The sequence below is a fragment of the Vigna unguiculata genome, chromosome 11, assembly GCF_004118075.2.
Source record: "Vigna unguiculata cultivar IT97K-499-35 chromosome 11, ASM411807v1, whole genome shotgun sequence".
Lineage (NCBI taxonomy): Eukaryota > Viridiplantae > Streptophyta > Magnoliopsida > Fabales > Fabaceae > Vigna > Vigna unguiculata.
Genome location: NC_040289.1, coordinates 37,698,887 through 37,724,522, shown reverse-complemented (window position 1 = coordinate 37,724,522; position 25,636 = coordinate 37,698,887). Strand labels below are relative to the sequence as shown.

The 25,636-nt window shown below is 31.9% G+C and overlaps 5 protein-coding genes across 10 annotated transcripts; 4 read left to right on the top strand and 1 right to left on the bottom strand.

Moving 5' to 3' along the window:
- The first annotated feature begins 192 nt into the window (after positions 1–192).
- On the top strand, positions 193–5,634 carry LOC114168772. 5 transcript variants are annotated; one of them, XM_028053704.1, is made up of 13 exons: positions 193–337; positions 485–1,012; positions 1,149–1,264; positions 1,991–2,063; positions 2,255–2,338; positions 2,562–2,675; positions 2,778–3,212; positions 3,305–3,711; positions 3,941–4,040; positions 4,132–4,191; positions 4,268–4,354; positions 4,493–4,621; positions 4,947–5,634. In XM_028053704.1, the coding sequence occupies exons 3-13, from the start codon at positions 1,173–1,175 to the stop codon at positions 5,247–5,249; spliced, it is 1,884 nt and encodes a 627-aa protein (XP_027909505.1). In that variant the 5' UTR covers positions 193–337; positions 485–1,012; positions 1,149–1,172; the 3' UTR covers positions 5,250–5,634. The 5 variants fall into 5 exon arrangements, with proteins under 5 accessions (XP_027909505.1, XP_027909507.1, XP_027909506.1 ...); XM_028053706.1 differs by having other exon boundaries at positions 200–337; positions 905–1,012; XM_028053705.1 differs by lacking the exon at positions 193–337 and having other exon boundaries at positions 476–1,012.
- A 1,209-nt stretch (positions 5,635–6,843) lies between these two features.
- Positions 6,844–10,123, bottom strand: LOC114170505 (putative pentatricopeptide repeat-containing protein At3g18840). Its single transcript, XM_028055995.1, has one exon. The coding sequence runs from the start codon at positions 9,803–9,805 to the stop codon at positions 7,730–7,732; it is 2,076 nt and encodes a 691-aa protein (XP_027911796.1). The 5' UTR covers positions 9,806–10,123; the 3' UTR covers positions 6,844–7,729.
- A 1,009-nt stretch (positions 10,124–11,132) lies between these two features.
- On the top strand, positions 11,133–13,114 carry LOC114169706 (plastid division protein PDV2). Of its 2 annotated transcripts, XM_028054973.1 has the most exons (3): positions 11,133–11,264; positions 11,353–11,617; positions 12,324–13,114. In XM_028054973.1, the coding sequence occupies exons 2-3, from the start codon at positions 11,420–11,422 to the stop codon at positions 12,993–12,995; spliced, it is 870 nt and encodes a 289-aa protein (XP_027910774.1). In that variant the 5' UTR covers positions 11,133–11,264; positions 11,353–11,419; the 3' UTR covers positions 12,996–13,114. The 2 variants fall into 2 exon arrangements, with proteins under 2 accessions (XP_027910774.1, XP_027910773.1); XM_028054972.1 differs by having other exon boundaries at positions 11,164–11,617.
- Positions 13,115–17,330: 4,216 nt separating this feature from the next.
- LOC114169708 (non-symbiotic hemoglobin 1-like) lies at positions 17,331–18,388 on the top strand. The gene is made up of 4 exons (XM_028054975.1): positions 17,331–17,497; positions 17,599–17,713; positions 17,900–18,016; positions 18,092–18,388. Exons 1-4 carry the CDS (start codon positions 17,394–17,396, stop codon positions 18,227–18,229), a joined length of 474 nt encoding a protein of 157 aa, XP_027910776.1. The 5' UTR covers positions 17,331–17,393; the 3' UTR covers positions 18,230–18,388.
- A 5,970-nt stretch (positions 18,389–24,358) lies between these two features.
- Positions 24,359–25,614, top strand: LOC114169707 (non-symbiotic hemoglobin 1). The gene is made up of 4 exons (XM_028054974.1): positions 24,359–24,636; positions 24,742–24,856; positions 24,947–25,063; positions 25,205–25,614. The coding sequence occupies exons 1-4, from the start codon at positions 24,527–24,529 to the stop codon at positions 25,343–25,345; spliced, it is 483 nt and encodes a 160-aa protein (XP_027910775.1). The 5' UTR covers positions 24,359–24,526; the 3' UTR covers positions 25,346–25,614.
- Positions 25,615–25,636: the final 22 nt, after the last annotated feature.

Here is a 25,636-nt window from a genome sequence, read left to right as displayed (position 1 = left end):
TCAAGATTAGGTAGTGAAGTAATTACCAGTTGGTTTCACCTCTCATTGTAATAGGAGGATAGTGGCAGGTTGTCTAATTAGTAGGTAAAATTTGTCTTAGTTTAGTATAAACAATTAGGGGTCATGTTTCACTATAAACAATTTGTTTAATGAAGTATAAGGATAAAGAAGAAAATTAAGATGAGTTGATCAAACTTCAAGAACACCAAATTTTTACCATTTAAACCAAATGATGGTAAATGATTTGTGAGATGTATCACATGTGAGTTTGGCCTTGGAATGGCATAGAAAAGAGACCAAGTGCACGAGTGGATGGAACTGTGCGGTGATGCATTATGTAAGTCCATTGTCCAACAAACTGCCATCTTAATCACGGTCTGTGTTTTTGTCACTATGCTCCATTCTAAATGGTGAAGGTCTCAGCTTTTAGACACTGGTATAAGATAAAGGAAAAAACTAAACTTATGTGATTCTTTTAATGCAGTGCATAAAGCCAACCAGCACAAAAGCTTCACAAAGTTGGAGTGCCTTTTGACATGCATGCAATGTGTTTGAATCATTGTTGATTGCATATTCTGCAATACACATATCTCAGTTTGCCTCCATGTTTCTTGTCATATCATTCTTTTGTAATCCCTAAGTTTTACTTTGGAATACATTCTACAAAAGCTATGACTTGATTTTTCTTCTTTTAATGAAATGCAAAAACCACAACAACTTTATCAAAAAGGGGTGGGTTAGTTAGTCAAAAAATAAAAAAAAGGTGGTCTTATGTTCTTCATAGATTGTTTTGTCAACAGCAGTACAACACAAGTATACTCTTCTTGTATCGTACCATAGTGGTTGAATAACATTTACCAGACGTATATATGAAAAAAAGAATATGTTTTTGGAATTGAAACAGATATAACTGTGAGCCCGTTTGGATTTTGAACCACCAAATCGATTCAGCTTTCAAAAAGGTTCACTGGGCGAGAAGTCGCATTCCATCAGAGAGGAGATTCTGCTGCTTGTAAGCGCAGCTATGCTTTAAATTAATGTATTTTGGATGTATCTTCCCATTTTGACTAAGTCGCATTTATGAAACTTTGTCAATATCTGGTCCTTGTGTTTGTGGCATTAATGGTTTTTGGTGCATTCATTGACAGTGTTTAAGCCAATCTGACACTAACATGCATGGAATAGAGTGGCGCGATTCTGTTCTCAAGCAATTCATGCTCATGGACCCAACTGTTTCAATTTCAAGTCACAAGCGCTCCAACAGGTTTTTGCAGACACAATCCGTTTCCTACTTTCGACATTTTCTCTTCTTTCTCTTTTCAGTATTTGTTGTCACTTTCTCATTTCACCAACTTTTGTCTTTCTAAACCAAATAAATTGAAGAGCGACTTGCAGCGGCACACATCTTCTTCTTCTTCTTCTTCAATACATTCATTTTTTAACCAAATAATGGTTCTTCAAGTTATCCAGAACTTTGGCATCTTCAGATTTATGCTATTAAATATAGGTAATCTTACTCTGTTTCGCAAGATCGTAAAGGTAAATTAACCCAAGAGTTAATATTCCCAATGGACTCCATTACATAAAGCAAATTTAACTATTTTCACACTAAACTTCATTTAATTTTCTTGTTTATATACAATAAAGAGGTATATTTCCTAAATTTCCCTCAATTGATTTTATTGAGAATGATGCTTAGATTTAAAGATAAGGGTAATTCTGAAATAGAAGCTTTAAGTAAGATTGAAGGGATTGAAATTTGTTTGTTTTTATGTCCATCGTTACCTTCTTTTTTCTAATATTTGAGTCTCGGGGAGTAAGTATTTTAAAAAACTAAGGTTCAACCTGGTATTTGTTTCACCTACTTGCCAAAACAGGTCTTATGACGAAGCTTTTTTCATTGGTTTTGCAGGCTAACAGGATCATGTTAACTGTAATGATGTCGTGTTCTCTGCACCCTATCTTGACATTTTTGTTTACTGTTTGGCAGTGACCCAATGAAAAGAAGAGTCATGGCAGATGGATTAGAGAACATCAGTGAAGCTTCTTATCGTCCTGAAGTGGTATCTCTCCCTTTCTCTCACACCACCTTTACCTTCTTGATGCATATTTTTGAGCATTATATAGAGAGCATTTTCCATTCCTTTATTAGCGCATGTTTTAGCATTATTCTTATAGAAGAATGATTTTCAGCACATAGAAGCTAATACTTATAACTCTTAGTAATTTTCTCTTTCTTTTATATCACAAAAAGGAACTGGGGAAACTAAAGCACAACATTGAATCCAAGACGAGGCAATACAATAATATTGATCTTCAAAGCTCTTTGACTCAAGAGGTAAAAATCTTGACTGATAATTAAGTTGTCCTTTTTGCGGAGACATTTGTAGTAACAGTAACAGTAACAGGTATTCATAGTCATGCCAAGGAGGGTAGTATTGTAGGCAATGATTGGGATTGTCCTTGTTATTCATGGCTTAGATAATAAACCTGGAGCCAAATAATGTAGTATTCATTATATTTATTTGCATTTGGTTGATATAGTTTTTATATCTCTGAAGATTCTACAGCTTCAGAAACGATTACAGCAACAATTTGTGATAAGGCGCGCATTAGAGAAAGCACGTTATCTGCCTTTTTCACAGGATGCTGCAATAGAAAATTCAATACCCAAGGTAAAAGTTACATACAAGTACAGTTTTTTCTTTCTCAGTTGAAATTTTTGGATCTTGCTTCTTTCTGACTATCCATTATATACATCTCTTATGTAATTTTAGGCTGCAAAGGAACTGATTCAGGAAATTGGAATATTAGAATTAGAAGTTGTTTATTTGGAACAATACCTACTCTCTTTGTATCGGAAAAGATTTGATCAACAAATTTCGTCTTTATCACCTAAGGAGAGAAGATTGGAATTAGCTTCAGACACTAATCAAGTAAAATCTGCAGTTCCCAGCAATGATGCTATTTCTGACAAAGAAATTTCAGTTGTGGACTGTAGTAATGCCATTTCCCCCAGAAATTCAGTTGGCTTTCGCCTTAAGGAATGCAATAACCAGTTAGAATCAGAAAATGTTTTAGACTCTAGTATTCATCGGTGTCACTCTGCACTATCTCAACGAACAGTATGCTCAATTGAAGCTTCTCCTGGGAACATTGAAACCAAAGCTGTAGTTGACTCTTACCATTCTCTGCCATTATCCATGTTGGAGGTAAGTGTAATGAAAATCAGTAAACTGGTTATATCCTTTTATTTGTTATGCAGCCTTCTCTAATATCCGGCTTCCAAATTTTATTTCAACAGCAAACTCAGTTTGCTAAATTCAGTTCAACAAGTCTGGCTGAGCATCTTGGGAGTAGCTATGTTGATTACGTTCCAGAAACACCCAATTGGCTTTCTGAGGAGATGATTAAGTGCATATCAGCTATATATTGTGAACTTACAGAACCACCTTCTCTTGGTCACAAAAATGCTTCATCCCCTATTTCATACTCATCTTGTGGTAACGAGTTATCTTCACAGAGCCAGGGTAGTAAGTGGGGATCACAATGGAAGAAACACTCATCCTTCAATCTAAACTCCACTAACCCTTTCCATGTCAGAGGGTGCAAAGAATTTAGTGAACCTTATTGCTCAATGACAAGGATACAGAAATTATGCACTGATAATCAGAAATTAAAAGAAATTGAATACATGCTACGGAGATTTAGGTGAGCCATCTTATAGTGCATAATGCTTTTTTATCATATTTTATTCAGTTTCAAAGTTTCTTTTCTAAATAATCTATTAGTTGGATGTGAAGCTACATATTGCATTTTTTACCTTGAAAATTGAAGTTATCAACTGTGGTACAATGGTCCAAGATGTGTGTGGTATGCAAGTTTGGTTAGATGATTTCTTTTGTCTGGAAGAACTACTTCATATCCTAGTTTCTTGCAGGTCACTTGTTTCTCGGCTGGAAGATGTTAATCCTAGAAATATGAGGCATGAAGAAAAGCTTTCCTTTTGGATTAATGTGCACAATTCCTTAGCAATGCATGTAAAAATTATCTCTTAATTCTTTTTTATCTTGTGCATGTTATTGCTCCAAATCAGTGAACCATTATCCTCCTCCTCTCTTTCCTCCACAGGCCTTGTTAGTCTATGGAATTTCAGCAAACAATGTTAAGAGAATGTCTTCAGTACTGAAGGTAAGTTTCTCGTTCAGAAAACTCCATTGAATTGACTGGTATGTGACATCTACTAAAATAAGCTAGGATATTTCAGGCTGCGTATAACATTGGGGGACATACTATAAGCGTAGACCAGATACAGAACTTCATTCTGGGATGCAGAATGCCTCGCCCAGGACAGGTAAATCTGATTTCCAGAAACTTCAAAGCAGATTGCAAATTTCATTTTACACAACAAACAAACGAGTTTAGCATAGATTAAATACTATCGTTCGTATGCTTTTCTTATCTCAGTATTGCACCTTTCTTTTTCTACTAGTGGCTGCGGTTGTGGTTTCCTTCAATGACAAAACCAAAGGTTAGAGATGCAAGAAAAGGATATGCAATACATCGTCCAGAGCCTTTATTACTATTTGCTCTTTGCACAGGAAGCCATTCTGATCCAGCGGTAGACTTCTAGTCTTTCTGTACTTTTAAGTAAAAGGATACCTTCACCAACAATTTTTGTTGTATTCACCTAACTCAAGGAAACAGAAAAATCTATATCTAAAGATGTAGATTACCAAATTGAAACATTGATTGATCAGAATAAATTATTTAAACTAATGAAAGTTTTCTGAAATTCTTGCCTTTTTCTTAGGTTAAGGTTATATGTAGCACATAGGATTATGTACTTGACATATATGTAGCTTTCACAGCCTCCTGCTTTAAAGAAACCCTTTCATCGATCATTTTCTCATAAATTCACCTGGTCCTTGTTGCAACCTTCTCAGGTACGTTTGTACACACCTAAGAGAGTATTTGAAGAGCTACAATGTGCCAAAGAGGAATACATTCAGTCCACCATCACCATAAACAAGGAACAGAAAGTAGTTCTTCCAAAGATGGTTGATTCCTTTGCAAAAAATTCAGGTATAGGAGCATCTGATTTGATGGAGATGATTAAGCCTTATCTACCCGATTCTCAAAGGAAGAGCATTCAAGAGTTTCAATCCAAGTCAAGCTTCAAAAATATTGAATTAACCCCTCATAACTTCACTTTCCATTACTTGATTTCAAAGGAATTAGCTTGGTAATGACATGCCTTGGTAGGATTCATGTACGTGTGTGGGTAGAATATCCAAAACTTGCATTTGATGGTAAGCACAGGTGTAACGAGCAAGAAGCAAATTTGTCTGCTTCACAACATAACAGGTGAATAGTAGTTGTCTGCGTTATATCTATGAATATATTAAACTCAGAATGGTAACACTAAGGTGGGAATACGAAGCTGAGAAAGATGTACTTCAAATAGAAAGCAAAAGATGTAACTAATTTTTGCTTCATAACTCCCTATCTTAAGGTCCTTCTTGGGTTTAAGTATTTTACTACAGCTATATAGTTCTTTTTCAATTAATGGATGTATATTCTTGATTCTTTTCCTCGACATCAGTTTAGTCTGATATTTCAATCCTGGATGCTTTTTCTGTGTCTGCTCAGTAGAAATCATTATTGACACCCAGCACAGCAATATAAAAGCACATTCTTATTGCCTTTTGGTCAAACAGCATGAAAGATAACAAGAGTATAAGTGAAAAGAAAGTCATTAACTCTAAAATAATTTCAAATTTTAACACTCAAGCATTTTTAGTTATTCAAGTTCATGATAAGTTTGTTTTCGATCCTTCAAATTCAAAATTGATCATTTTAATCTCTATAATTTGACATACAAAAACTTTTTTTATTTCAATACCCAAATGCCTTGTAGTTAAAACCCTTTGAGTGTTTGATGGCAAGAATGTAGAACCAAAATAGTTTATCAAGTAACAACTTGTAATTTATTATCCAAGTGAAACCATGAAATATGTTTGGGACAGAGAATAAAACAAGTTATCTTCTTTTTTATTTTTTTCAAATTACATGAACTAAAGTTCAATATTAAATTTGGTGAAAAAACGATCTAAGCCTAAATTGGAGATTCTAAATATATTTAAGTTTAAATTTCAATTGTTCCTACAAATTTAAGCTATCAGGATAGGAGCATAATTTCCCGATTTTTCTTTGAGGAGGAATTAATACATTTACTCTAGATAAGTATTTAAATCTATTGGATTATATATTTATATATGTGGGTTATAGTGATTGAGAGATTGTGGTTTTAGATATATATGACAGTAGTCTTACATATACAAGACATTCAACACCACTTTTAGCCCAAAACCTTAAGGTAATGGTGTTATAGGCCTTTATTCTTATATAGTGTTTAACTTTGTCTATTTTATCAAATGTTGGAGTTTTGACTCACTTAGATTATTTCCAACAGTCTCCTCTCAAGGGTGAGTCCCTTTTTTTTCCTTTCTTTTTCATATGGTATATTTCCCTTCAGGTGTATAGTGACCCCTTTTTGGTTATGATTATGTGATCAGTCACTCCGAACCATCGACTTTGATACCACTGTTGGGTTTATATTTTTGTATGTGGGTTATAGTCATTAAGATATTGTGGTTTCAGATATATATGACATTAGTCTTACACATATAAGATATTCGATACCACTTTTATCCCAAAACCTTAAGGCAATGGTGTTATGGACCTTTATTCTTATATAGTGTTTAACTTTGTCTATTCTATTCAATGTTGGAGTTTTGACTCACACTTAAATTATTCCCAACAAAATCACATTATGGTTGATGTCGTAAACTGAGTAAAGTGGTATACCGAGTACTGAGTTATTAACAAAAAATAAATATAACGGATCAAATGTATCTTAAACCAAAACTCAACAATAAAACTACAGCGGCAATAAAAGAGCTGGCTTTGTCCTAGCCCCCACATGCTTGAAACCGAAATAGAGCACAAGAATTCAACACATGTTTCTTTGTTTCCATTTGCAAGTTTCAGATCACCCATAGCAGCACCAACACACTAGGGTGGAATCACCACGGAGTTTCATAATCACGGAGCATTAATCCTTCATTTTGTTCCATATGTCACCAAATAGGAGACACAGTTGGTCGTGTAGATTGTAGAACACCGCACTTTTCTGTCTTGAATAACTGCCTTCACATAATCTGTAATCTACCAAAACTTCAATGCAAAAGGAATAAACTCTCTCCATATGTATCTTCATAAAAGTTTGAATCCCGATGGTGAATTTGAGTCATCTCATCAGGCCAAGTTACAGTTGTTTTGCTGTTTACTGCATTTGCGAAGAGATTCATGTGATAGGATAGGATAGGATGCGACAACATCAAATATTTGTATGTAAGGAGGACATGTCATGTATATTTCATCCCCTCAGTGTCTAAATTTGAGTAGTGGGATCATGAATTGAGCAAGGTTGGTGCATAGGTGAAGGAGTCTCTGTCTCTGAAAACTCTTCTACCTCTTCCAAATCATCAAATGCACTTTCATGAAGAAAATAGTCTTCCAACCATTTTTGTTGTAGTACTGTAATTCCTATTGACTACTGCAATGCTATTTATAAGCATGCTGCATTGGATGGTGGCTCTATGATCCCTATATGGCAGAGCATCCAATTTTACTGGCATTGGCTAGTTAACCATCAAACTATATCCTAAATACCAGCCTGAATTTCGTTAAGTTGATTCAGCTCTATGAAAGATAAATACAGTTTCCCATTCAAGCGCATTAAAGTTGAATATATTGCATCTGCTTTTGAATGAGATGTATCACCAGAAGTAAATACATGAATACCATTTTCCACAAATATCCAACTGCAACCAGCAAGCTTCTTAGCCTCGTATCCTCTCATTTTCTTTCTTATTCTTCCCATCTCATCCCACTTCCCTGTGGCAGCATAGGCATTGGCCAACTGCACATATCTAGACCCGTTATCTGCTTCAACTTTTAGTAGCTCCTCTTCTGCCCGTTTGACAAGTGCTGTATCACTGCTCATCTGACAAGCATTAAGAAATGCACCCCAGATTGTAGCATCTATTGGTATGGGAATCTTCCTCATGAATTCTACTGCCTTTTCTAGTTTATTAGCCCTTCCATACATATCAACCATACATGCATAGTGGTAAATCTCCGGCAATACATTGTAATCTTGTTCCATGGAAATAAAAAATTGCTCTCCTAGTTCAACTAATCCACTGTGCCGACAAGCTGATAGAAGTGCAATAAAAGTGACTGCATCTGGCTTGACACTTTTATTCAGCATTTCCTGAAAAAGATAAATTGCTTTATTTTCATAACCATGATGAGCATAACCAGCAATCATGATATTGTATAAGATTGCATCTCTATCACTATCAGTAACCAGTTGGAAGATTTTCTCAGCATAAGTAACATTTCCACATTTTGAGTACATGTCAGTCAAAGCACTCAATAATTTCTTATCCACATGAAATCTCATTCTCAAGATGTAAGCATGACTTTCCTTTCCCAAACTAAGGGCAGCTTGTATGGCACAGGCACCAAGCACACTGATAATGATCATTGTATCAGGGACTACTGCTTCTTTAGTTATAAACTCTTTGAAAAGTTTGAAGACTTCCTCACATTGTTGTGATTTGACATAGCCAGAACATAGAGCTGTCCATACAACAGAGTTTCTTTCCAAGAGTGAATCAAAAAGCCTTTGGGCTTCTGTCATGTTACCTTGAGATGAGTAGCCTGCTATCAATGAAGCAACTGCAAATGGACTTTTAATCTCGATTTCTGCATTGACTAACTCGGCATATCTGATATTCCCACACTTTGAGTAGAAGTCGATAATGCCACTGCTAATAAATTTATTTGAACTGTAACCATATTTCAAAACCCAAGCATGAACAGACTTGCCAAGTTTTAAACATTTTAGACCTGTGCAAGCACTCAAAACACTTGCTAAAGTGTGTTCGTTGAAACCAATACCATTTTCAGTCATCACAACAAACAAGGTAAGTGATTTCTCCACATAGCCATTCTGGGCGTACCCTGCAATTAATGTGTTCCAAGACACAGTATCATTTAATTCAGGATTTTTCCAAAATATATTTAAGGCCATGGTCATATTTTTTTCCCTACAACAAGCTGCAACCATTGCATTCTTTGAAATCAAGTCCACCATCCCATGACAACCGCCAAATGCAGTACAAGCATCTTGAAAGGAACCACATTTAGAGTACATGTCTATGAGAGAACTCGAAGCAAACTTACTTAAATCATTTGCAGTTTTCACCATATATGAATGCATCTGCTTCCCATAAAGTAGCACACGTAGGTTGGCAGCAAGGTTAAGCATGGTCGTGAGAGTGAACTCATCAATCCCAATTGTATCACGTGCAGATTGCATTCTAGTAAACAAATCAAGTGCCTCAGTCTCGTACCCATCGGAGCCAACATAAGCCGACAACATGGAATTATAAGAAACCAAATCTCTATGAGAGGCTGAGTCAAAAAGAGCTTGTGCGTGAGGCAAGTTGTGTGCTTTTATGTAAGACATAATAATGACATTCCAAGAGAACACATTCGGGTGGGGAATTTCATCGAACAGTTTGTGGGCCTCTTGCAAAAGGCCATGTTTGGAATAAAGATGAATGAGTTGGTTACAAGTGAAAATGCTTGATACCAAACCAGATTTTATTGCCTGAACATGGTCACGAAATACCAGAGCATCTCTCACTCTCAGGGACCTAATTACCATTGCTACTGACTATTGCTTTTGAAAATGTAAGTATTGTTCTTGGCCAAAAACAAAAGGCTAATAATACCATTAAAAACTTTTGGGCAAACAAAATTGATTTTTTTCACAAACATCAAAACATTGTATATATGTGATGATGTTGTATGCTTGGTTTTGCATTTTAGTTCAAGCTCCTTCATGCATGCATGTCAAAAGAAATGGGAATAAAGGTGCACGTGCCTCTCACATTTCATCATCTTTCTCTGAAGCCTCTTTTCTCACTGATCAAAAACAAGCTTCTAAGTACGACAATAATTCATGATTACAAATTACAACTCATCTTATGATTAGATTCTTCAAAATAGTTGAAATTAATTGTCAGGGATGTCAATTGTTTAAATAACATAAAAAAAAATTATACTGTGTATTTTATTTTATACTCTTCTATTTCACATGCTATCAATGTTTAAACATAACTTAATTACCCTAGATTGTTATCTTCTAGACCATGTGTTTTTCTTATTGAAAAACAATCTTACTCAAATCGAACAAGACTTAATTACTATTGTCATCAAATTGTTTTAGCACGTATATAAATCAATATGTAAATACAAATATTCTTTTAATTTTAATATATTTTATATATTTGTACTTTAAAAACCCCCCAAATTATTTGCAGGGTATGAAAAAAATTATAAAAATATATTATAGAGTGAATTTAGTAACAAAAGATTTAGAAAGTTCAAATAAAATGTTAAGAAGAAAATGAGAGTTTATATTTAAGTTCAACAAAAAAGAAAATGTGAAAGTAGTAGTTATTATTTTTACTATTTCATCAGCATACAATATTTATTGACTTTACTGATAAGTATGATCTTTATAAATTAATGATCTCTAAAATGCAATTATTTTTATTATTTTGTAATTTTGCTTCAATTTTTGTTAATATATTCCTACTAAAGAATCAAAATTTCTTTTGATTTTGATTAGAGATATACCCAACTTTGCTCATTGTTTCTAAACTATATCTCACAGGACAGGTTTGAGAATCATAGCCCCACGGCTATCCCAAAGTGAAAGAATACTACTTTTAAAAGTAAAATTCTCTAAATCCATCCAATCAAATATTCATCTTATACTTTTATAAACCCTAATTTTTTCTTGACACTATCAAATAATAATTGCTGCGATTATATATATATATATATATATATATATATATATATATTATATGTTCTGGGCAATAATTTTAACAGGGTAATAAATTAGTATTTTAACACACCGAAATAAATTAAATAAATAAAAAAAGAGATGAAAATTGAAGAGTAATTTGTGGAAATGATAAAAAGTGTTGATATTAACGTTTGTCTGTTTGGGAAGTTTGACAAAAGCGCAAAAGTTAACGAGCGTAGATTTTCTTTCTCTATGGAGCACCAGAGTCACTTGATCACAATCCCCACCACTGGAAAGCATTTGGCGGGTTTGGATTTCATCTCAAACTTTTCTTTTTCTCTTACAAATTCACAAAATTAATATTATGAAATTGAAATTACAAGCATTGAATTTAGGGTAGAATAGAACCCAACAAAGGAAACAAACAAAGAGAGACAGAGGGAGAGAGAGAGAAAGAGGAGAATGGAAGAGGAAGGCATAGGGTTAGTGTTGGCCAGAGCCACAGAACTTCGATTGAAAATCACCAATTGCATCCACAGAACCGACACCACCAATGGTCCCACGCCGCACCCCGACGACGACGATGAAGAAGCCACCGAACGCCTTCTCAACATTTGCGATGCCCTTGAAGCCTTGGAGACCCAACTTTCTTCTTTGCAGGTGCCATATTTCAAAATTAGGTTTTTTTTTTTTTTTTTGTTGTCTATTTGGGGCTTTTTGGCGGTTGGGAATTGTGGGATGTCATAGATTGTCTTTGTTTTTATAGTTTTTTTGGTTGGGTACTTGATTTGCTGCTGCCTCAGTTAGTGAGTTTGGGATTTGAGTGGTTGTCTTGGTGTCTGGAGGTTATGGAAGTTTTTGTAGCATACCAGCTTCGGTTCATTCTTGTCGATAATCCAATGCCAATAAACTCCATTTTTTTGGCCAAAGTGGTTAACTGTACATGTTCAAGTTCCATAAGTTAACTGTCATCACAGAATCTGCAGTGTATTTGCAGCCTAGGATGCTTCATGGATTGAGAAAATACCACCTTACATTTTCTTTCGTGTCTTCAAGGTTTTTTATACTAATGAATGAATACACCTTTTCATTAGTTTTATGCAGACCCTTGAAAATAGTAAGTAAATTGGTAATTTTTTGTAATGAAAACTGAAAACAGAGAGCATTTTCTCAAACTAAACTGTCTCGGATTGTATTAGATGCCTGTTTTGACTATTGTGGAAACGTGGGGTGTCTACGTTTGTGCTTTGTTACAAATACAGTTTTCCCTTGCATTGCATTTTTACATGCTTTGCTATGAGAAAATAATCAAATTATGATTGAGATAACAGTTTGCGAATCATATGTATTGTTGTGCTATTTTTAGGTTCTGCAACAACAACAGCGATACGAAAGAGAAGTTGCCTTGGCTGAGATTGAAAACAGTCGCAAAATGTTAATTGAAAAGCTCTCTGAGTACAAAGGTAAGGAATTGGAAGTGATACAAGAAGCTTCCACTTTTGCTAGTGAAACAGTGGAGCACAGCAATGATCTGCTACTTCCTCCATATCCTAGCCGCCCTCCATTCTCTGTGTCTATGGACAAGGAATACCTCTCGCAGATTCCTTCCGTGAATAAGTCTGGTCGCAATGGGTTAATGACGCTTGATCCAATGATTGAGGCGAAAAAGAATCTCAGTGAAAAAGATCAAAATCTCGTTGATAATGGGGCTAAAAATTCGAGAAAAGGATTGGGATTTTTTATAACATCTGCAGCCAAAACAATGCTCACGGTGGTTGGCGTGGTATCAATATTAAGTTTGTCTGGTTTCGGGCCTAAGTTAGGCACTCGTTTCAGCGTGCAAGGGTGGCGTCACAGAGTAGAAAATGTGGAGAGATCTACAACTAAAAATGGGAGTGAGAGAGCAAGTATTCAGTGTCCACCTGGGAAAATAATGGTGTGGGAAAATGGGGAAGCTCGATGCCTAGTGAAAGAGAGAGTTGAAATTCCATTTTCAGCTGTTGCTGCAACACCTGATATAAACTATGGATGTGGTTGACAATGGCTTCTGTACTCTGCATTGTATATCAGTTCACTCTCTTTTCCTTTTCTTTTGTTCCTTCTACTTTTTGTCAATATGCTTTTTAAAATCTTATATTCACTGTCTTGGTTTTGGTAGGTGTTGCAGTTGATCCTTTATTTTGAAAATAGGAAAAATTTTGATCTGATGCCACTTTGAAAAAATATGCTCTGATTAATTACTGAATATTTCTCTGCACGTTACTACAACCTTTAGCATTAAGAGTGTGATGTTTTCACCTGTAGCACTGTTTTTGAAAGTTGTGGTAATGCATAATAGCTGTGAGTGCCTCATGGTTTGATGAGAGTAAACCTTAACATAATTTTTCTTCCCTCAGATTATTTATAAAATGGCTGTATCTTACTGTTAAATTTAAAATAAAAAGTAAACACGACGATTTAATAATAATTTAACATTTTAAGGATTTGAATGGAAGATCTTAAAGAAAACCTTATTAATCAAATATTAAATAATTAATTAGTAAGTCTAAAAATCGAATGGTTTAATTACTCATATATTATTTTGAGTGTAATGTGTCAAATTGGTACTCAATTTAAAAAAAATATGTTAATTTAGTTTCCAAATGAGTTTATGTGCATCAATCATTCACGAGATACAAACAATGCACAATTGATCAATTACCATCTCTTTAGGTCTGAACGAGAAACTTCAAAGGAGAAGATGGCTAAGAGGCAAAACACTTTTAGGGCAAAAGATCAATATTCAATTCCTTAAAACCAGAAATTGTGCATGTAACCCAGTAATATTTTGTTTTTATACGTATCCTTACCGATAGACACGTATCCATTTTTCCTTATCACATCACAATCTTAATGTTGTCTCTGATAATCTAATGAGATGGATTTGATTACACGATAAATTTGATTGATACACATAAACTTATTTGGAGACTAAATTAACACTTTTTAAAAATAAAATGCTAATTTGATACACCACGTATTATCCGAATAATTAAATATATATAAAACTATATGGATAAGAGACCGAATCAATAAGAATATCAACACATTACTTTATTTTGGCAGAGAAAGCCACGTGTCCTACCCCTGCCTCACATGAACTTTGCAAATATTATGCACGTGTTTAATTGGTCATTGTCTCGTACGTTGAGTTTCGATGAATTTGAAAATACTATTAATATGTGTAATACATTTTTACCACAAATGCTTTATGATTTGATTAGTGTGTTAGCATAACTATTGTGAGTCTATACTAACCATAAACTATATATTATACCAATAATATAGTGCATGTTAACATAATTCATGCAGTTTATTCCTGCTTGTTCCTTGAATACATTCTTTCCTATATTAAATTCCAATGTCTCTGATTTTAATGAAATTCTGTTCTTCCTTACCCTCAAACAGAGATTGTCATTAAAAGACATCACTGGAATGGAGCAAGGGATTCACATGTAACATCTGCAACGTCACATGGAGCTCAGGTAAAAAATGAATGATTGATTCATCATGATTAGATAAAAAAAGGTAGCAATTGTTTTGGAGGTTCAAAGTGAAAGAATAAAGAAGGAGATTAAAGTTTTTGTTTGTATTGTTTGTAAATATATATTTTTATTTATTTGTAAGATTTTTTGTTTTTGTTCTCAATTTTGGGAACATGCGATTTTTATGTCTATCATAATGACAAACAATTTAATTGTTGTAACTACATTTCGAATATTCATTCATATTTATTTCATGGCTTACATTTTATTGTATCTTTTTAGTATGGTATATGTGTAGTGTTATATCTTAGTTATGTTCATATTTAAGTTTTTAACATATATATTTTAGATAACTTGCAGTGCATTTTATCTCTATCAGGTTTATAAGGAGGGAGTTTCATTGGGAAGATACAATACCAATGAGACCTGAACCTAACCACATAAAATACTGACACCACTCTCAACCCAAAACCTTAAAGCAATGGGTTTATGAGTCTTTATTTTTATATAGTGCTCTACTTTCTCATTTTTGGTCAATGTAGAACTTAGACTCACACTTGAATTCCTAACAATCTCAGTACTGAAATCCAATATATGATTAAAGTTAAATATTGATGATTGTTACATGTGAAAATATTTGATGTGTTGACAATTTGAAAAAATTAAAAAATTTGAAACATGTCAATACATATTTGGATTTAGTAAAAACACAATTTCCGTAATGTCATGCAAGTCTATAAATATTTAACTTTCGTATAATCTTAATTGATGTGTCTGAATACATGTCTAAAGAGATGTGTTTTTGATATGAGTATATAATAAATAATAAATATTAAAATAATTCGTAATAAATAATAATACATAATAATAAATCATAATAAATAATAATTGATAGTAATAAATATAAATAACAAGACTTAATTTATAATTTATTTTTTATATTTAAATTTTTTATTCATTTTAATCCTTATATTTTTATTATTTTTATAAAAATATGTAATGGTACTTATTTTTGTTAAATTAATAAGTATGAATAACTAATGCTTCGTTTCTTAAAAACACGTGTTTTCATATAGATAATATAAATGATAATAAATATAAATAATAGATAACAAGTGGTAATAAATGATTCATAATAAACAAGAATAAACATTCAGATTTAGTCAAAGCATAATTTCCTTAATCTCATACAAGTCTAATAAATATTTCATTTTCGTATAATATAATGATAAGTATGAATAACTAATGCTCCACGTCTTAAAAGATGTGCTTCATATGGATATATAATAAAATAATTTATAATAAATAATAGTAAATCATAATAAATATTATTTGATAATAATAAATATAAATAATAATTGATAATAAATGATTTATAATAAATACTTGACAACACATTATAATAAATAATAATAAATAATAGTAAAATAAATTGTAATAAATAACAGTGAACATAAATAATAATAATAATAAATATAAATAATAAATACATAAATAAATAGTAAATCATATAAATAATAAATAAAATTTTATTGATTCATTAATCAAATGACAAAAGATAGGATGATACAAGTTGGAATTATCAGACGAATCAATACTTATATTAATAATGATTCGAGTTTAGACATGATTTCAATTATCAGACCATACAAACTAGACATATTGATCAAATGAAACAATGCTCAAGTTTCCACTTATATCGATTAGATGATATAGTATATAATGAATTTATAACTTATTAGAAGACTCGCTACTAGGTTAATCAAACAATACAAAATGAACTGATCAAACAATATAAGTTTGAGTTCGTCATATTATATGAACTTATCAAACAATGCATAATACATTTACACCATATGTCTAAAGCACTTCATCTGATGCACTTTTATCAAATATAGAGTAGACAGATTTGTCTATACATTGATCAGATGGATCTAATACATACTAAAATAGTTTTTCCATACAATAATTAGATAAGTCTATTAACAAACATTAGACAAGTTTGTCAATACACTGGTTAGACAAGTCTAACAATAACAATATACAACATACAAGTTTATCCTTAATTAATTAGACAAATTTAGGAATACATATTAGACGAACTTGTTCATACATTCATTAGATGAATTTGTCCATACACTGATTAGATGAGTAACAACACACATTATACCACTTTGTCCATATACAAATTAGATGAGTCTAGCCATATACATTAGATAAGTTTGTTTATACATTGATTAAATGAGTTTATTAATACACACTAGACAATTGTATCTATACTATGATATGACAATACCCATTAGACAAATATGTGTATTTATTGACTAGACAAGTCTTTTAATATACGCGACAAGTTTATCCATACACTATTTAATACATAATATAAATATGTGTTTATACAATACAATCATTAAATGAAATAACATATTTAAAATGTGTTTATACAATACAATCATTAAATGAAATAATATATTTAAAAAATTTATATACCATATATTTTATCAAAAATATATATAAATATCTTAAATATATTCTCATTATAAAATAATACAAATATTATTATTTAATTTTATAAAATAAAATATTACATTAAATTGTAATTATATTTTTATAAACTTAAATTAATATAATAAGTATATTACACTTCTTAAAAATCCTATCCGTGTGGGGAGTACAAATACTAGTTATTAATATAGACTCATATCTAATACTCCTCTTTAAAAAAAAAATTGATGATTATTTTTAATTTTTTAATTGATACTTTAATTTTCTTGAAAAGATCAGAATGAGAGAACGTGCCAGACAAATGCCTACCCATTGCATTGAAGGGGCAACCTCATCTTGAAGGAACCAGGCTATAAAAGCAACCCACAACACCAACCACTTCTATCATATCACATTCTTATGCAAACATGGATGCAAAAGTTTTCACAGAGGAGCAAGAAGCTCTTGTGCTCAAATCATGGGAAGCAATGAAGAAGAATTCTGGAGAACTCAGTGTCAAGTTTTTCAAAAAGTAAGCTTCATCAATTTCTTCAACTTTTTCATGCTAATAAATACAACATCCTGCATGTTTTTCAACAATTAAACTTATCATGATTTGAATTTAACGTTTAGGATATTGGAGATTGCTCCTCCAGCTAAGAACCTGTTCTCATTCTTGAGAGATTCTAACGTTCCTTTGGAGGAAAACCCCAAGCTCAAGCCCCATGCCATTTCTGTCTTTGTCATGGTAATTCTATAACTTCATTCTTTTCACCTTTATCATCACTTCATTTCTCACAACAAATTAACAACACTACCACACATGACTCTAAGTTTTTCTTCTGGAATATCTAATAGTCTCACATCACTTAGCAGTCGAAATTTAGATACGGGATATTGATATATTAATTTTCGTTTGTTTTTGTTATTGCAGACATGTGACTCAGCTGCTCAACTGAGAAAAGCTGGGAAAGTCACTGTGAGGGAATCAAGCTTGAAAAAATTGGGTGCTTCTCATTTTAAAGCTGGAGTTATAGCTGAACATTTTGAGGTATGTGAATGTTGCATAACTTTTGGTTTCTCTTTATGTATAGAGTTTCATTGTTTTTGTTTTGTTTTGTTTAAGGTAACAAAATTGGCTCTGTTGGAGACCGTAAAAGAAGCAGTGCCTGAAATGTGGTCACCGGCGATGGAGAATGCATGGGCAGAAGCTCATGATCAGCTAGCAGATGCCATCATCTCTGAAATGAAGCCATCTTCTTAGACTCTACTTCCTTTCTCTCTCATTGAATAAGATTTTTAATAAGGTGGTGTTTGGGTCTCCTTTGTATGAGAAAATAATGTATCTTTTTCAAAATCCTGTATTTGAATGTGATGTAAGTCGGAACAATTTGGGTCAAATAAATGATTACTAATATCTCAACAATTGTGGCCGCAAATCAGGATCACAGATTACAAAATCACAAATTATTATATATTTAAAAAAATCATTATATTTTGATTATTAAATTTTAATAATTTTTTCTTATAATATAATATATCTTCTATTAAATGGTTTAAAAATATTGAAAATAAAAAAATAATAAATCAGATAAAAAATATTACCTAAAATTATAAGAAAAAATTATCAAAATTTAATAGTAAAAAATCAATTTTCATGTGAAAACACATATATTTATATTTTGTTGTGAGGGATTGCATATGTTTAGGATCTGTATGTTTATATGGGAGAACAGAGAAGATAATTTTTGTTGAGATTCTGGTTTTATTGGAGACAGGGGAAGGGGGTCTCTGCAATTACACTGGCAATGGGATCTTAATACTTACAAAGTGAAAACTAATAAATAAAAAAGAAACTGTATGAAAAATAAGAAATTGATAACCCGGGATGGCAAGAAGACGGGTTCTAAGTAAAAATCAATTTCCTGTTCTAATATTCAATAAATATAAAACTTTTGTTATAATCTAAATTTGTATTTAATTATGTTTTAATATTAATTAATTAATATTTATTAAAAAAATTTAAAAAATTTATTATAAAATACTTGAAATCAAAAGAATATATTTAATTTAAAATATTTAGAAAAATGATAATGTAACTTAAATAAAAGGGAAGGAATTATATACAATATTACTATAAAATTTTATAACAATAAAAACATTAAATGATTTTGAAAATTTTAATAAAATAAAGTTCATAAAATTAAAAAATATTTTTTAAATTATAAAAAAATAAATATTTGAATTTAAAATTATTTGTTGAAAATTTCACGATCTAATAAAATATATAAGGGGTGAAAAAATCAATTTACGATACTCCTTAACATTATTTCAGACGTTTATTTCCTTTCTAATTATAAAGGTTATAATACTTTGAAATTAATAAAAGACTTTTTGAACATAATTATAAAAAAAAGTGTCTAGATTTTGTGGATATAAAATAGAATAAATCAAACAATCAATTTGAAGAGTCTAAGAAAAAGGTGGGTAGAGAGAGATAAAACTTACAACACTAAATACTAAAATAATAATATATATATATATATATATATATATATATATATATATATATATATATATATATATATTTGTTTCGTATGTATATAAAAGGTGGATTGAGAAAGGAAAAAAATTACAAAACTAAAAACTAATTGTTTTCACATTTAAAAAGTATAAATAATAAATATATTTGTACTTATTTCAGAAATAATTAATTGTAGTGAATAAGATTTGTTAGTAATAAAAATTATAATTAATTTTTAAATTGATCACTATAGTGACTAATATTTTTTATTATTAAAATTTGTTGTTAATAAAACATATTTTATCTCTGTTCCGATTTAAAATACTCATGTAGCATGAAAAACTTATATACATACATATACAAAATAACTTTAGATAAATATTTATATGTTTTCTTAAAATTAAGAAATTGACTAGTCTAGAACCAAATTTTAAGTTAAAATGATTTAAGATAGTTTTTTATGAAATAAAATGTTATATTGAGTTTTAATATTTCTCATGAATCTTGTATTTTGGTTTATTGAAGAAAAATCTTAAAAACATAACTTTCTACTCATGCATAAAAAAAGTAGGGTTAACAACAATTATTTATGAAAAATTTAAAGAAAGATTAATTTACTTCAAAATTAATGTTTACTACAGTAATTTTAGGGTTAATTATTATGTTTTTAGTTCCTAAATTATTAAATAATTTTGGTTGTTCTTTTAAACTTTGATCTAATTTGGTTCGTATCCCTTTTAAAACTCAAGGATTTAATCCTTCATGACCAATGACCTAAGTCTTTTTTTTTTTCGTGACAAACGAAGTGCCATGTCATCATCATGTTTTAAGCCACGTTCACCATTAGACTTCCCACGTGGAAAATAAATTATGAGAGGTTGTATTTATATTTTAGAAGTGTTATCTAAAATTAGGATTGTTTGTAATGGGATTTGGGAAATTTCATAGAGTGTTGAAGGTGATTGCGTTTTGATATTGAAAGGAGAATCGCATTGCACTTTTGACGAAGGGAATTTGATGTTCGAAGATTAACAAAAGCAGCAAAAAGGAATTTTGAGAACGAAGAACACATTCAAACACATGGTTTGATTTAGGAATTCACAATTTCTGCAAGTAAGGTTAGTTTGTAGATTCATTTTGTTTTTTGCAATGTTTGTTTGTTTGTTGAGTACGTTTAGGCTTATGATTGTTTGAGTTTGTTTTATTTGAGTGTTAATTTAAAATGTAGGGTTCAAAATGGCGTTCGACGTCGCTTTTCATCATATGGGTAAGTTCAAAAAGAAGAGGGGAGTGAAATACATTGATGGGGAATGCATGTAGTTAAAGGAATTGATCCAATTGATGGTTATACTTTGAAGCATTGAGAATAGTTAAAGAGTTCAAATATTGTGGTGATGTGAACATTTGGTGGAAGGGTTCCAAAGAAAGCTTGTACAACAGACTCATACTATTGAGTGATGATAGGAGATAGACTATGGTGAGAGATGGACAATGGCAATATGCTCGCCTACATGATTATGTTGTTGAATTTGTTAGAGTTAATGTTGAAACATTCAAGATTAAGATCAATCAACCTCGAACCACTTTGGAACCAAGGTTTTGGTGTTTTTACATGTGCTTAGATGGTTGTAAGGAGGAGTTCTTGGTTGGTTGCAGACCCTTCATTAGTGTTGACGGTTGTCATCTAAAGACATCTTATGGTGGTTAGTTATTGGTTGTAGTGGGTAGAGACCCTGATAACTGATACTTTCCACAAGCTTTTGCTGTTGTGGAAAACGAATGTAAAGAGACGTGTAGATGGTTTCTCACATTTGCTGAGTGATATTAGGGACATTTCAAAGTCATCATTGGATTTTCATTTCAGATCAACAAAAGGTAAATTATACTTGAACTTAATACCAAATTATTTTTTATAGAGTCATTTCATGATCATATTTGAACAGAGTACTTATATTCTTTGCAAGGACTTATGATTGTGTTTGCTGATATTTTGGATAGGGTGGAAATTACAAGAAGAAATTTAGTGGAGGGGCAATGATAAGAGACCTTATGATGGGGCTATAAATGCAACATTCTATTAGGAGTGGAGAAAAAATGGGTGAGTTGAAGAATAATTGGTTAGTTGCAATTCACAAAAAATATTGGTGTAAACATGCATTTAATAGTTATCTTAAGTGTGATGTGTTGATGAATAACTTGTATGATAATAATCCAATAGTTCAATTTTACTGGCTTGAGACAAACCAATCATTACTGTGATGGAATGAATTAGATCATACATCATAAGTAGATTTGCAACACTAATAGAAAAACTAAATACATATCTTGGAAGTGTCATACCTAAACCTCGAAAAAGGCTAGATATGAAAGTGAGAGATACACACCCATGGTTGCACCCAGTAACGAAGCACCCATAACACCAAGAAGACGCACAAGAAGCATGACTACACAAGTTTTAGGGTCTCAAGCTAGTACTAATACACCCTCTGGACAACCAATGTGATATTTGATGGATTAGTTGTCGTTTTAGTTGGTTTTATTTAAATCTAAACATTTTTTGGAATATGTATGCACTTTTGTCACCCACTTATGGAACATATTAGTAGTGGGTAGATTTATGGTGGACCACTTTTGTGTCATGGACCACTTGTATGATGCAAAATATTGTATTACATTCAAGCTTATAATGGACCACTTGTATGATGCATAATTTTTGTATTGCATTCAAGGCTATAACAAAAATGACTAATTACCTCATTTTGTTTAACTACTTTATTCAATTCCCAATGAAGGTAACTCATATTATTGATTAGCTCTTTTACTTTATTCAATTTCCATTACTTATAAAATTACAAAAGGCCATGTGAAATCATGAACTACAACAACATTTTTCAAATGCTTATTTCACATAACATAACATCACTAACAACATATTCTAGGAATAAGTAACATACAAAAGTAGCATATTACTTTGCACTTACAATATTACAATACTAATTACAATTAATCATTAACAAAACATAACAAAAAACAAAATTGTTGATGCCCATAATACAACAAACAAAATTAGCATAATTTTCCCAACTTTTCTCTCTTACTATAATTTCCTCTTCAACTTATCATTCTTCTTTATCAACTCCAATACAACTTTTCCATTTTCAAAACAAACTTCATCTTCTCCAGTTTCTGTTTCTACATTAACTTCAATTTCAGTTTCACCTTCATCAACCCACTCAAAGTAATTACAATGTGAATTGGTCTCTGCAATAAAAATTAGAAACCATTATGACAACAAATCATACTTGATAAAACTAATGCATTTTTTGACTTACTGTCCAATTTCTACACATCTCTATAATAATCTTCCTTTATTCTTCAAAGTAGTTGCTTTGAGCAACAACAATCTTTCCCCACACCCACAAACTTTTGATGCTAATTCTAAAGACGACCCCACATGTTTGCGACATTCTAGAACCAATGTTCCTCAGCATAGAACCAAATCCTTTGTTGTCAGATTTCATCACACTACAATACTGATTTGCAAATTAAATTACCAATTAATGACATAATTCAACCACAATCTCACAACAATGAAAAACCCTAAATGCCCAAACCCTAGATCCGCAATCCCACACTCCATTCCCACAAAGACAAATTACCTATCTTCCCCAATACGAACTTGAGAAAGCTAGCGAAATTCCTAAGCACCACTCCATTGTTTGAATGCAAAATTATGGAGCATAGTCAAACATAGGAGCTTCAACAAATTCTTCATGTTATATATGTTGATATTGTACATAAAATTAATAAGTCTAATTACTTACTCAACACTTGAGAAGTCTAACCGTGAACGTGACTTAGAATGGAGTGATGACACGACACTCTGCATGTCATGTAAAAAAAAACACTAACGTCGTTGCTTATGAAGAACTAAATCATGAGTTTCAAAAGGAGAGACCTAATTAAGTAAAAATTTGAAAGAGAAACTAAAATCCAAATTGGGCAATAGTTTAGGAAAAAAAAAACAAAATTAACCCATAATTTTATTCAAAATCAATTTTCCAAACCCAACACTTAAATTGTAGTCCACTCTTTACAATTATAAACAAGACTTAAACAAATTTAAGTTTTTCCAATCAACATTTTTTATTTTGTAATATATATATATATATATATATATATATATTTTAAATTAAATAATTATCTGGTTTAAGTATTTCTTTTCTTTACTTTTTTATTGTACTCTGCTGGTGTATCTTAAGTTTTGACAAAAACTAACTTTTAGACTTGTTCCTGAATAATAAAACTAGTTGATAAATTCTAAGTTATAAACTTTGAGCTAATAAATCAGTTTGTTCACTCAGAAGCATGTGGTAAATATAAAATTACATAGAAGAACTCAATTATATCAGTTGTGTGCTGTCTGGTCTCCCGAGAATAAATTAATCAACCAGAATGCGCCGCCATAATTGCAGAAGAAAAAAAGAAACCGTAGTTGATGTTGTACTCTTCATCTTTTGGTCTAGTTGTCAAAAGAAAACACAAAAGTTAATAATATGATCATAAGAGGAAAGAGATAAAAATATAATGAAGCATATCAAAGCATAGAATAATTTGATTTGATCTCATCATGGCTTACGTAGGGTATGTTCAACCAAACCAATTGAAGTTCAAATTAAACTCCACGACCATGTTGACTGACCAAAACCATGAAGCAGCCCCTGGTTTTTGTGCTCCTAGTATGCCACTTTGGAACTGTACATACCTTTGGATATACAACAAAAGGTGGCATGAACCAAATCTAATCACACATGATCCAGAAACCATGTTTTTTTGGATATATTTTACCATTCTGGAAAGTAAACGGACTAAGAAAACTTGAGTGGCAAGGTACCCACATGCATTGGGAATGACTCAACGTTGCAGTGAAAGGCCAATGAATTCCACTATAAAAACTTTACCAAACCATTCCACAACATCATCAACTTCCACTGCAATCACAATCCTAAACAAATACCTTAGCATATACCCGACAACATGAACTCCATGGGAAAATGTTTCACGGAAGAGCAAGAAGCTCTGGTGGTGAAATCATGGAACGTGATGAAGAAGAATTCTGGGGAGTTGGGTCTCAAGTTTTTCTTGAAGTAAGCTTCTTCAACTTTCTCAAACCCTCTTCTTGCTTATGTTTTAACTTTATCTCTTTCTCAAACCATTAAACAACTCAACTGATATGGCTTCAAACTTGGTAGAATATTTGAGATTGCTCCATCAGCTCAGAAACTGTTCTCGTTCTTGAGAGATTCAACCGTTCCTTTGGAGCAAAACCCCAAGCTCAAGCCCCATGCAACCTCTGTCTTTGTAATGGTAAGCTAAAATTAAATTAACACTAAACTATTACTCTATTATACAAGCCATGTTTCTTGGTATCACTTCACTTTGTTTTTGTTATTGTAGACCTGTGATTCAGCAGTTCAACTGCGGAAAGCTGGTAAAGTCACTGTCAGAGAATCAACCTTGAAAAAACTAGGTGCTACCCATCTCAGAACTGGCGTTGCAAACGAACATTTTGAGGTATATAATACAATACAATACAATAAACTTTCATTATAAGTATGATTGACTAATTAAACATTGTTAATGAGGAAGCATCGATTTATAGATTGAAAACTATATTTGCTGCTATCTGATTATATTGTCTCTGGTTTTGTTAAGGTGACAAAGTTTGCACTTTTGGAGACCATAAAAGAAGCTGTGCCTGAAATGTGGTCACCGGAGATGAAGAATGCATGGGGAGAAGCTTATGATCAGCTGGTGGATGCCATTAAATCTGAAATGAAACCACCCTCCGCTTAGACAAAAAATTCCTCACCTGAAGCTTTTCATTCCATCCCTCTGAAACTGAATAAAATTGATGCGGAGCTATACTTTTCCCCTGTTTGTAATAGTAAAATTGTTCAGTGTTGGTGCTTTTCTTTTGTGTGAAAGAAATGTTTTTTATGTAATGCAGCTATTTAGAAGTTGCTAAGTAGAAAGGAAGTGTCTTCTGGTATTAATGTAACAGTTCTATAACTGCAGGTGACTGAATGAATTATAGAATTATAGCTATTTGTGGCTTTGTTACATTTTTTTGTTGTGGCTCTATGA